General features: G+C 38.7%; 1 protein-coding gene across 1 annotated transcript; it reads left to right on the forward strand.

The window, feature by feature from the left end:
• Window positions 1-1,574: 1,574 nt before the first annotated feature.
• Window positions 1,575-12,793, forward strand: adamts8a (ADAM metallopeptidase with thrombospondin type 1 motif, 8a). Its single transcript, XM_079451103.1, has 9 exons — window positions 1,575-2,335; window positions 3,000-3,239; window positions 4,190-4,322; window positions 4,851-5,018; window positions 7,007-7,299; window positions 8,407-8,593; window positions 8,779-8,951; window positions 9,391-9,566; window positions 10,030-12,793. Exons 1-9 carry the CDS (start codon window positions 1,625-1,627, stop codon window positions 10,763-10,765), a joined length of 2,817 nt encoding a protein of 938 aa, XP_079307229.1. The 5' UTR covers window positions 1,575-1,624; the 3' UTR covers window positions 10,766-12,793.
• The last annotated feature ends 791 nt before the right edge of the window (window positions 12,794-13,584 follow it).

Consider the following 13,584-nt stretch of genomic DNA (forward strand, 5'->3'; position numbering starts at 1 on the left):
ACTTGTCGCATCATCAGACTGGATCGTTGTTCAAGCCGGGTTTCCCTCCCACTTAGTTTTACAGACAGCATGCAAACAGTGGATGAGGTGATCGATGTACATATGCGCTGGCTGCAACTTCCTATTATTTGTCCATAAATACGCATTTGAATAAAAACTCAAACAAATTAAATGAATGTTAGTGTTTAAAGTGAATGATGGAAGAGACAGATATACTTGTGTGTAATATTTGTATATTTTTCTAAAGGAAACTAACTCTATCTGCCAATTATTTCTATAGTATGATTATCTGACAATACATTTTGTGCCTATCAATGTCATATGTCACCTTAGTATTAAGTAGGCCTACTTTATTAGTAAGAATATAAAGTGTGAATGATATTTTTTGGCATTAGCTGTCACCAAAGTTAATTTCAAGCTGCTTAAATTAAGTTAAAATGCTTCAATTGGCCAATGTAGTCAGTGGTTCAACGGAGTTACATCGACATCTTGTGGTAAAAACATGTCAGGGATGCTTTATTAACTTTTATCCTGACCAACATCTACCACTGGCAAATTTAAATCACCCTTTTACTATGGCACACAAAAAAGCAGTAGTTTTTGACTAGTGTTTTTTGTCATTTGTTCAGTAGATCTCATTTTGACTGTTATTTCAACAGAAAGCACACGGTTTACGATTTTATAGTTGTATAAAAAATGTGCAATACTGCCTCTCAGTGGTGGTTTTCATCGTATGTCATTTGTGGCACTGTGCAATGATAATTCCATATTACTTATAACATGTTTTGTGTGCCTTTGTTGGTTTTAAGAGACTTGTGTGCGTAGAGTTTGGTGGTGTAAATGGTGATCGTAATCTCAAACTCTTAAAATCCCCCTCGGGGATGGAATTTGTTACTCAATAATTACTACAAAAAAGGGGGTATAACATGCCGTAGCGAGCACATTTACATGGTAACCTGCGCAGTTAGATTGTAACCTTCACAATTCATTAGCTTTCTGTATGTATTGGACCTGTTTGAAGATATCGTCGTCTGCTTACACTCGAGTTTCTTCCAGGATTTTCATTGGTTTAACTCTTACATCGACATGGTTGACACTCAACACATACTTTTAGTGGCTTGCAGCATTCCAGCCGGCTGTTATAATAGGCTAATAGCAATAGTGAAAGGAGGCGTACCAGTAGCGCCATTGGATCAAGCTGATCTTTTTGCTTGGCGCACGAGAGGGAGGAGAGAGAATGAATATCAAAAATAAACCGCGTACGCTCCAGAAGCCCAAGACTGTATAAATACCAACGACACATCGCATTCATCGCTTATGCAGTGTGAGTCGGGTGGGTTTTCCTCAGAAGGCGTTTTTTTCAATCATGAATTTAATCGCAAAGCTGTGATGAAGTTTGTTTCATTTAACGTTTTTATTGTTATCAGATAAAGAGCTGACGCTCGCAATTGAGTATTTTTTCCCTTTGATTCCCGTTGGAGTATGTTTATCTCTATTGTTTTAAAATAGCAGACTGTACCTGTGCCGTTCTTTTCATTTTTTTAACAAACAGTTTGGGATATTTACGAGTTTAATTTATCTCAATATATTTTGATTACACTTTTTATATTTACAAACCATTAAAATGGTATACACCATTAGTTGTTATACGCTTTTCTTGTTGAATCTTCTTATGTCTCAGTTTGTTTTGGGTGATAGAAACGAGGAACAGGAGACTGTGCCAGTAAACCTTAAATATAGAAAAGGTGTTTTGGGGAGCAGTGGGGAAAGACAACGTTTTAAAATCAACGTATTTGGCCGAATCTTCCTGCTCGACCTGACGCCGGATAGCAGGTTTGTGGCTCCAGCATTGAACGTTCAGCGCGTTAAAGCGAAGAATGTCGCCGCACTTCTGCGCGGCTCAGGGAGAGCAGGCGCTCTCAGGGATGTTACCGAGTATGAAGACAGCGCTGCGGACCTTAGAGGCTGTTTTTACACCGGAACAGTCAATTCAGAAGAGACCTCGGTAGTCGCTGTCAGTCTCTGTCGCGGCATACAGGGTACTTTCATAACTCAAGGGGACGAGTACTTCATCCAGCCCAAGGCAACCGGTGAGACCACCGGGAAATATCCGCAGGTGCATGTGGTTAAACGAAGAGCTTTATCTGACGGCCAGACGACGTCAAAAAGGGTCTTTGATCAAGTAAAAGTTGTGGCAGAAGACAAAGTGAACTCTACTGAAGACGAAGATGGCAAACTGAGACGTGCAAAACGATTCGTTTCTACCGCGAGATACATCGAGACGATGGTGGTTGCTGACGCTTCAATGGCACGTTTCTATGGAGACGAGATAAAGGTGAGAGGAAAAGTCTGCATGAACTAGTCAAAATAACCATTTACCAAATAGAACGGCAGTTTCAATTAAGAAATATTACGTTTTTGAGAATTCCATGACAAAACCAGGGGCTCTTCAAAATTCTGGGTATATACATTTCCATTGCAGTCTATATTCTGTGTAAAATGAAAGTCTTTCAAAGTACCTATCACAGGAAAGTTAAATTCTAAGACTGAATTAAAGACTACAATAAAGATTGGCTCATAATGATCTGTCTATGGTTTATGTTATGAAATGAAACTCAGATCAGGCAAACCACTAAAACTTGCGGTTTCAGGGTGACTGAGAGGTTGGTTATACTGAGTGTAACAAAATATGAAACTTGTGTGATTCAGAGTATGTGTGGGAGAAAGAGGGAGTGAAGGAACCATCTGGAAAAGAAGGAACGCCAGGAGTTGTTTTGACCCATTTTATTGATAAATAGAAGAACAAATGTTTTAATATTTAGCTCCCACAGGTCTACAGGTTTGAGCATCCTTTTTCCTTGGAATACTTTGAACAGAGTATTATGACATTTCGAACTGTCATCCACATAAATTCAGATTATGAAGTAATAAAAAAATTGCCAATGCACAGACTTGAAGTTTTATTATATCACTGATCTTTTCTAATTATTTTCTGGCAGCACTACCTCCTTACTGTGATGTCCATCGCTGCACAGATCTATGCGCACCCAAGCCTAAAAAATGCTGTTAGTCTGGTAGTAGTAAAGATGCTGGTCGTGGAGGATGAGGAGGTGGGGCCTGAGATTTCTAGCAACGGTGGGGTTGCCCTGCGCAACTTCTGCATGTGGCAGCAACTTTTTAACCCAGGCAGCCAGAGGCACCCTGAACATTTCGACACTGCCATCTTGTTCACAAGAGAGGTAAGATGAGTAAAACAATTTCTAACAACAAGTTCTATTATGTATTTTTCCTTGTAAGTTCTTTGAATTAATTAAAATCACACAATTAACCGATGCTGTGTGTGGTTCGGATCTGGAATTGTTAAATTTATGACAGGATTGGGCTTTAAGGACCACATTTGCTTTTAAGATTAGAAATATGTAGGTCGTTTAATTTATTTTTCCATTGGGGAAAAATGCCAACCCTGTCTCCCCTTTCCTGTGCATGTCGTAGCACAATACATCGATCATATTTTGCAGACATTATTACATCCACCATTTGATTAACTCACTTGGAAACTGCTTTTCCAAAACAAGAAATAATTTAATTTAGTCAATGACAGGGTCATGATCAGAATGCTCAGCGGGGAACCCCTTGTTCAGTCTTGAAGACAGCAAGCAAAATATTGTTGGTCTGCCAAAAACAGAGGGTTTGCACCGGATAAAGTAGATGAAGGAGATTTGGCTGGACATCCACCTGAGAGCAACAGAATTGGTCTGTGGTCTCAGTTCCGCTGGGGCTAGATGGAGAAACAGGTGGTTTTATTGTTTGGAGGTTTCTGTCTCTCTGGTTGACTCAAATGGCTTTAAGATGTCTTCCCTGTCAAGGATATACAAGAGAGAATTGCTGAACAGGTCCAGTGTGGTCCAGCTATCTCATAGTTAATTTCCCCCCTCTTGTTTTTTGTCTAGGATGCAGTCTGCCATGTATTTGCTTTATTTTACGATGGAAACACTGACAAATATGTTTTGCTGGCAAGTGCCTGCTTGGGGAAAAAGTTCTGTCTGGAACTAATGGTGCGATGTCTGGATATCAGTGTCTCAAATGTGTCCCCCTCTCCTCGCGTTCTCTTTCAATTTTTCCTATCCAATCCTGTCTCGTATATATATCTCCTTCCTTTGCCCACTTGTCTGTCTTTTTTTGACCTCAGGATATTTGTGGATATAAGGATTGTGACACACTGGGTGTAGCTGATGTTGGCACTATGTGTGACCCCAAAAGAAGCTGCTCGGTTATCGAGGACAACGGCCTTCAGTCAGCTTTCACTGTGTCACATGAACTCGGTATGTTCGGACGCATGCATATCTATAGACACACAGACGTGCACACACATACACACATGACCAGACTCCGTGTCTGTTGCTGGAGATCTCACCCTTACTGTCTGGACAGAAGCATGTGCTCCAGACTGAGTCATTAATTAATGCAAACCAGCTGTTTTCAGCAGCGAAAATACACCGATGGTTGATGTCATCATGATTTCAAAGGATTGAGCTGATACAATCATTTAGATTGTGCACACAGAAATATGTGTTCATAAGTAAAGGTGGTTTATGAGAACTGTCCATTCAAGACGTACAAAAGTGCATAGGTTGTAGCGTAAAGTTATGTTCTAGATGCCGACTGGCCAATAGCTGATAAAACCACACAAAACTAGTGAGCAGCAGTGAGACAAATAAAATTAAATATATAGAACACAGTCATATAGTACAGTATGAATTATAAAATTTGTTTCATCTGTCTGTTTTCCTGTCTTTTACGTTTTTTCTCCTTTATTTCTCGCCTTGCATCTCTTGTTGTGTCTTTCTCAGGTCATGTCCTCAGCATGCCACATGATGATTCTAAAAACTGTGAGAAATGGTTCGGGCATCTTAATGGACACCACATGATGGCTCCTTACTTCATCCACCTCAACAAAACTCTTCCATGGTCCCCATGTAGTGCACTATACATCACAGACTTCTTCGACAATGGACACGGTATGAGCCCACATTGTTCGTCAGAACCTGTTTTCCTCATTTGATCTCTTCAAAACTTTTGTATGTCTATGCAGAAGTACTCAAGGTGTATTCTTTATTAACAGCCGGTTTTCTATCAGTTTGTGTTTGGCTTTGTATCAGAATGGTGCACATAATAACATTCAGTAACGTTTTGGAGTGTCTGAACTGTCAATCTGTCATTCTGAAGTTAATGGAAACATGTCACTAGTGTATAATTTTTAACTTAGAGTGTGGTAAAAAATCTCTATAATATGGATGTCTGCGTTTTATACATTTACTTTTTACTGATACTTTTGCACGTGTTTCTCTTAAATGGCTCTTCAATCTGAACTTACGCCCTAACCACTAATAATAGGCTGGAGGGACCACACTGTGTAATTTTGCTGAGTGTGTCAAAACTAACAATGTTTGCAGAGTAAGCTCTCTCTTGCTCACTTTATCTATACAGTACATGTTCTCAGGGCCATACGCAGGATTTTGAAAATACAGCGGTCCAAAAACTTAATTTGTCCCAAACAAAAAAATGGACTTTCTTGATCTACATACTGTGCATTTTAAAGCGTTTGGAGTGCAAATTACATAACAACTGCTAAAACCATGTCTGTCTTTTCATGCTTGTCAGTATTGAAAGTAAACACATGGTCAATTGATATTTTTATACAAATACTACCAGATTGAAATACAATATGTCTTTTATAAAAGAGCATAATGCAATTGGGTTTGAAATGACATAAAGGTAAAAGAGTGATGATGAAATTAAAATTTTTGAGTGAACTTTTATAAAAAATATGTCAACTTAAAATAATATAGAAACTATTACTATTATAAATATTAAAGAACGAGAATTTGTTTAAAAGTGATGCATTTGAATTATTTGCAAATCATATAGCTTGCCTCGACTGAAAAGAAGCGACAGTAGGTGCTTCAGAGCAAGGTGGACATAACTCGGCCCCAATGCCGACTGTGCCTCAAAAATTGTAAAATACCCCACAAAAAAGATTAGATAAATCTCAGATAACAAAACGTGACAGCTGAAGAAATATGGTAGACATATTTGCTACAGTTGTTGATTTATCTGTGCTGATATCTACTGTCTACTTTCTCTCACATTCCCGCTCATCCACTGACTCATCTTTGGTGACTCACACATTCCAAGTTGAACAACTGTTTTCCCTCACAGAGACACGCCGTGTGTAGCCAAGCATATGCCGTATTTACTGGTTGCACTGTTGCCACAGGTAGACGGTGAACTGATTAAGTCTGTTATTTTCCATTCCATTGTTGTTATTCCTGTATCGGCTTAAGCTAAATCCTTCCATCACTATACAGTATAGTCAAAAAAGTTTTATTTATGTAACTGAAAAAGGGTTTTTCGTTCAATGTATTGAAACTTTCCCAAATTCTTAATCCTTAAGAAATGAGGATGTCCTCAATACATACTTTAAGACTAATTAAATTTCACAGTATAAACCTTGGAAGAACACAAAGGGAGATAAAAAAGTCTGCATAATTGTTTCAAGGTGTTTTACTGCGTCCATCTCCTCGCTGACCGATATGGATAATATTTTTTAGAAGCGACTGCGGGTAGACAACCCTTACAGTAAAATAGCTTTCTTTTGTTACTGATACATTTTTTTTAGCTTGAGCGAGCTAACTAAAGCGCCACAATAATAGATTACATAATGGAAATCTCCAGACAGCAGACTATTATGTCTTTCGCACGTCATTACCAGAGAGTACAGTGAGATCTCTCCACAGTGAAAATTGCCCCTCTAGCTAGTGTGCACACCTGGTTTAGACTGAATATAAAAGATTGCTTTAGCGATATAAACGCCATAGGGGTCAGCCAAAATCGACTGGCTTAACCAAGACAACTGCGCAATTCATAAGCATCTTCGTAGGATTAAGAGCAAAACATAGAATTAAATAAACATAATGAACAACCTCTCTTTATGTGCACTCCACAGGTGACTGTTTGTTGGATTCACCTGAGAAGACCATCCCTTTACCAGCCGAGCACCCCGGCCTTACATTTGGACAAGACCGGCAGTGCCAGCAGGCTTTCGGGGAGGAATACACCCACTGCCCCAACGCCCCTGAAGATCAAGCCTGTGAACAGCTGTGGTGTCGAGAGGAAGGAAAGATGCTGTGCACCACCCGGAATGGAAGCCTCCCCTGGGCGAATGGAACTCCTTGTGGGGAGGAGAGGAGATGCCTGGGGGGTTCATGTGTGTTGAGTGTTCAGGAGGAGGCAGAAGAGGTATGTATGGAGGATGTGTGTATGTGCGTCATCCGGTTTTATTACGCTTTACCTGTCAGCACGTATAGATCTAAAATGAAAAGGAAAGACTGGAAACGCCCTTGTGCAGATTTATGGGTATCATAGTTATACAAAAGTAACCAGCATTTTAGGTGCGTCTTACTTATGGCCCGTGTGAGTTGCCCTGCCTTTTTTTAGACATTGTAAACTTTTGCACGTACTGTCTCGATTATTTTTTCTATCTTTCTCAGATTATTCATGGTGTGCACTAGCGTTTGCCTATTCATTTTTGCTGAAAGGCAAATTAGAAGATGAAATGACCTGAAGTGAACACAGCCTTTTGTATGGTCTAAAAGTTATTGTTTACATCATCTGAAATGTTTACATTACAGAAATGGGTGGGAGTGGGCGCCTGTCTCTTCCATATTTCCCTATTTGAACATCTCTTAGCCTGAGATGACACATTCTTTTCACCACATTGTTTACATGTTCAAAAGGGTCCAACTCGTTTATCGCAAAAAAACAAAACCCATTCCGCCTCGGTTCCCAGCTGGACCCCGATTCTGAGCAGCTTAAAATAATCAATCTACTTCAAATACAGCTTCTAAATGCCAGAGAGGAAGAGAAAGAGAGAGAGAGATTTCAAGAATATAGAGAGCGAGCCTTTGAAAAGCTCAATTATTTTTTAGCAATCCATTTAAGATGCTTTTGAACGTTGAAAAAAGTATGATTATATTTGGTGTAGTGTGTTAAAAAACCCTAGCTCATGATCCCAGACAGCCTGGCTGCGAGAAGCCGTCCCTCAGCCAACTTATAAAAAAACCCTGAAAGAAATGCAGTGTGGTATGCTCACATTCTGTCAGCACAGGGCTTACTGGAAGTGATGTTTACATGCACAGCTAGATCAAGGGTCAAGATGTGCACTGCATTATGCATTTCAATTTGGAAATGTGAATCTTTCAGCCAAACAAATGTACAGACAATAATACAAAACTGTTAGATATTACAAGCAAGTGTTTATAAAACTATTTGAAACATAATCTTTTTGTAAAAGTTCCTACTTTCTAGAGTGAAATGTATATCTAACATGCTCTATTTGTGTTTCAGGTGCCAGTCAATGGCGGGTGGGGTGAATGGGGCCCTTGGGGGCCATGCTCACGGTCATGCGGTGGGGGTGTGGAGTTTTCGCACCGTGAATGCACCGCTCCAGTGCCACAGAATGGGGGATCGTACTGTGTGGGACAGAGGGTCAAATACCAGTCCTGCAATACTCAGACTTGCCCAGAAGACCATGGTAACATTTTATAAATAAACCTCTATGTTCTCTCTGTACAGACTGAGGTCACAATAGGTGACATGGGTTACATTATTGAGCGCTAGAGAAACAGCGTGGGGTCAGAAGATGCTCTTAATTTTAGAAGTGTGCATTTGTTATGATCACTTTATTCTTAGTTGACCGGTGACCATTTTTATCCGCAGGACAAAGCTTCAGAGAGGAGCAATGTGAGAAGTATAACAGCGAGCGTTACTTGGACTTTCAAGGGAAAATAAAGCAGTGGATCCCCAAATATTCTGGTGTCTCTCCGCGAGACCGCTGCAAACTCATCTGCCGAGCCAAAGGGAGCAATGAATTCAAAGTTTTCGAAGCCAAGGTGCACATTTGCTGAAACCATTTTAGTTTTCATATAATTTGATTAGTAATAATGACAATATGTAAAATATAGTTCACCATCTGCCCTGCTGTAACGCTTTAGGAGGCCTGATCTCTTTCTTAGCTGTCCCTCATGCCACATGCCCATTGATATCTTTACACTTCCACTAAACTCTCCTGCATGAAATATTTTCCCTGTTGTAAAATGTGAAACCTGAGTCCCCTAACTCTACCCCTAGTGTTCCTCGATGAAACTGATATTTCAGATACAGTTGAAATGTTTTTGCCCTTCCTCTTTATGTGGTTCAATAAGGCAGTTTTAATTTAACTGTATTTGAAGTATGATTGAAAACAATTTCAACAATTTGAGATTTCAGGTTTCTGGCTGTTCTAACTCTCTGACACTGATCTTTCATATTGTTTTGCTTTGTGCTGGGCAGGTCGTGGATGGTACCACATGTGGACCGGACACCACATCAATCTGTATTCAGGGCCAGTGCATCAAAGCTGGTTGTGACGAAGTGATAGGCTCTAATGAAAAGCTGGATAAGTGTGGCGTCTGTGGTGGTGACGGTACGACCTGTAGAAAAATAAGTGGCTCATTAAACAAAGCTACGTAAGTGTGATTAATATATATCAGTGATTTATTAAAGTAAAAGTTCACCCAAAAATGGAAATTCTGTCATTTTCATTCTCTTTTCATTTCAAACCTGTATAACTTTCTTTCTTCGGCAGAACACAAAAGAAGATATGTTAAAGAATGTTGGTAACCAAACAACAGCGGTACCCATTCAAGTCAATGGGAACCGCTGATGTTCACTTAAAAACATTCTTTAAAATATCTTCTAGATCTGCAGAAGAAATTCATAGGTTTGAAATGACAAGAGGATGAGTCATTTTCATTTTAGGTTAACTATTCCTTTAATGCCAGTTAAAATGATAGAAAACAGTGTGTGGGTAACTGTAATGCTAGGAAAAGAGCGAACTATTACATATTCAATATAATGAAAAGGTTTAACATTTACTTAAAAACACTTTACATTTGTTTTGTGCTCAAATATCTCATAATACTTCCACAGTTTTGGTTACAATGACATTGTTACCATCCCCGCCGCTGCTACTAATATTGACATAAAACAACGCAGCCATCGAGGCATCACGCATGATGGTAACTACCTGGCTATAAAGGCAGAAGATGGCACCTATATTCTAAATGGGAATTTCTCAGTGTCCATGGCAGAACAGGACATCCCAGTCCCTGGCGCCATGCTTCGTTACAGCGGCTCTTCTACCACCCTGGAGCGACTCCTCAGCTTTCACAAGCTTCGGGAAGCCATCACTGTCCAGGTATTGTCTACCGGTGGGGACGCCTCTCCCCCTAGGATCAAATACACCTTCTTTTTGCCAAGGGATGTACCTTTTATCAAACCTGGCACAGAAAGCAGGATTTCACCCCATGTCATACTGCCATTCGGGGGTGCTGACTGGGTCCTGGGTGAGTGGTCTGAGTGCTCCAAGAGCTGTGGTGCTGGATGGTCTAGGAGAAGCGTGGAGTGCAAAGTTGCTGAGGGGTCCTTGTCTTACCTCTGTGATCCTGATCTTCGACCTGCAGACATCCGGCCATGCGGGGACCTCCCCTGTCCAATGTGGCAAATGGGGCCTTGGTCAGCGTGCTCGCGGACGTGCGGACACGGAGAGCGTCACCGCAATGTAGTCTGCATGGACTATACAGGCAAGGTTTTAGAGCATGAGAAGTGCAACGTAGACAAGAGACCAGAGGCAATTGTAGTGCAGTGTTTTTACCAGGACTGCTAATGTATGAACGGTGTAAAATAACAGGGAGGTGGTGCGATCTTTTGTGTATGTAGCAACTGAGAAAGCCCCAATCGTACTCAGAAACAAGCAGAGGAGCTCTTAGGGATGCATTAGATTGAAGATCACTTATCAAGCATAACCAGGGCATTTGATATGAAATATTACCAATATCACAAAATAACCTTATCCTCAGTGTTGTTTTTATGTTCAGTTTAACTACAAAGGTAACCTCCCACGGAGATCTACCTCAGTCAAGCTTCATAACGTTCAGTTGTTTAGAGAGGATTTCTTTGGAAATAACAAAAAACCTTAGACTGCACAAACCTGCTGAAAGCATCGGTCAGATACCTCTGTGATACGGTGCAGTTTAATGTACATCTGAATAAGAAATAATTCAACATTAGAGAGGTACCTGAAGGTTGATACATTTATCCAAGTTCTAAGAATCATCCACGATGGACTGCATTTTAATATTTTATAATTAATAGACATATTAATTTCTCACATTATTTTAATTGCCAGCCTTCGTGTTGTAGCAATGAGCCTATTTTTTTATCATATCTGCTACTTTGTAATACCGGTAGGTCCCTCAAAAGCTTTTTCATATTACAACACTGGAAGAAACACTATTTGGAAGAGCAGTCTTTGACTGGCCACATAATAGCTACAAACTGTACATTTCGAGATTTTTCAAGATTTTATTTGTCACATACACATGTAGAGAATATGCAACCAGCAGTGAAATGTAGGTACAATCTAAGTGGAGCGATCTTGCATTTTATTGTTAATAAAATGTCATTTTTGGGATGATCTATTGATAGAAATGCCATGTAATATACATAGCTATACCTTCAGTTGTGTATAAAGAGCTTACACAATGAAGCGTTATGTTTTTATTACCTTAGAATGAGCTATTCCATATACACACACCGCGGGTCCCCTTACATGTAATTCGCCATGTTCTGGCAGCCGTCGTAGTGTTTCGAATGTGTGAAGGGCTGGAGTGAGCGGTTGGTTGCAATTCGCAACCTTGCTGCTAGATTTCAATGACTGGACCTTTAAAACGAAGAATCAAAGTAGAACTGCCTTCTCTTACAAGCTGTTGTTTTTTCTCTGTATATACAGCCATTCGGCAATAAGCTATCCCAGTCTCATAACAACAGTGTAAATACCGCAAAGTGTGCCTTAAATTAATTCATTTTCTGTTAGCTTCCACTGGTACACATTGCATACACGGGAATATATAATATAACCAGTACTGGCATAAGTGAGTTTACAGAAGCAAATAATTTATTTACGAAATGTTCATTGAGAAGTGGATACTTACTGTATATTTTGGACACATCATGTGCCATAGAAATAACGATTGACTCCAAAAAGAAAATGTTTCCTCTGAAAAACATTGAGATTGCATGTATTTTTCACGTTTTTTTTTCTTTCCTCGTCCAAGCTTTAGTTGACACTGTATAACATATTGTATGTTAATGTCAAAAATCTACCACCCACACACCTGTCATCAGTTGCCCTTGAATGAAGAGGAGACCAATGCTTCATGATATGCAATTTTAATAATGTATTAATAACCTTTACTGAATATATCAAATATGAGTTAGATGAAATAGCAATAGGTAACGAGTTTTAGACACAACAGTGCTGACTAATATTTCTGAAAAGTTCCCTCTAGCCAGGCAAGCACTGAACATCAATTAATGAGATTAAAGGAAATTTGTCAAAATGATTCAGTCTAGAATTCACCAGAACCTGTAAACTTAAGCTAATAATATAAGACAAGTTATTTGCATTCCATTCGATTCATAAACAGTAAGTGAAATGGTGCATTTTTTTAACTAAAGCATTCTATCCCTTCAATGAAGGTCTGCAAAATGCTATTGTTATAGCTTCTTTTTACAAGCTATTTATTTTTTCTACCTTTAACAACTAATGTTTTTTCTTGATGCTGCTGTCTGTCCTACATTAATTATGTATAAATTTAAATCAATAAAAGTGTGTCAACATTAAAATTGTTCTACATTCAGTTGTGTGGTCTTTATTTCAGTACATCAAGTAACCAGTTATTTTGTAAAAACAATATTTGTTATAAGGTATTCTTTGAAACACTTTGTGCAACACCTAGGAACACAGTGTAAGAGATTGTTAGTTCAGTATTATTCCGAAATGTTGATAATTTGAGTCTTAGAAAGGATTGGCCCTGCACTTTAGTAATGCACATATAGCACTAATTTATGATTGATTTAATGTAAGTGTTGTCTGCTTTTGTCTTTGTCTATTTTTCAAAGAAGATTATTTTCAATAGAAATTATTTTAGAAAAAAGACATCACAGATAGCAAAATGATAAGACTAAACTCACATTTGGGCATTGGACAACAATTTTGGCTACATAAAACTTCTAGCAGCAGTATCATTTTATTTAACATATCAGGAAATGAAAGGTGAATGCTTTTATTTGAGCTATTGCCTCATTAAAGTAGGCCTACCTTTAATTTATAAATTTTTATTTGTTTTTATTTAATTTAATTTCTTTATTGAAATATAACAAAATGTATCAGATTTACACAACAAAATGGCGTACAATGTACATTAAACAATGTAATCTTTAAAGGAGCATAGGCACAGAAGAATAAGAAAAAAAAGAAAGAAACAGACACAAATAAAAAATTAAATAACTAAACAATTTAAAGAAACACCATATTATTAAATATATAGACCATACAAAGGGGAAAAAAGAATAATTGATAATCTTTTTCAAATATATCTAATAAGGATTCTAGCTTTTTACTTATTTGTATTTGGCAGTTTT

The sequence above is a fragment of the Barbatula barbatula genome (assembly GCF_947034865.1).
Source record: "Barbatula barbatula genome assembly, chromosome: 2".
NCBI lineage: Eukaryota > Metazoa > Chordata > Actinopteri > Cypriniformes > Nemacheilidae > Barbatula > Barbatula barbatula.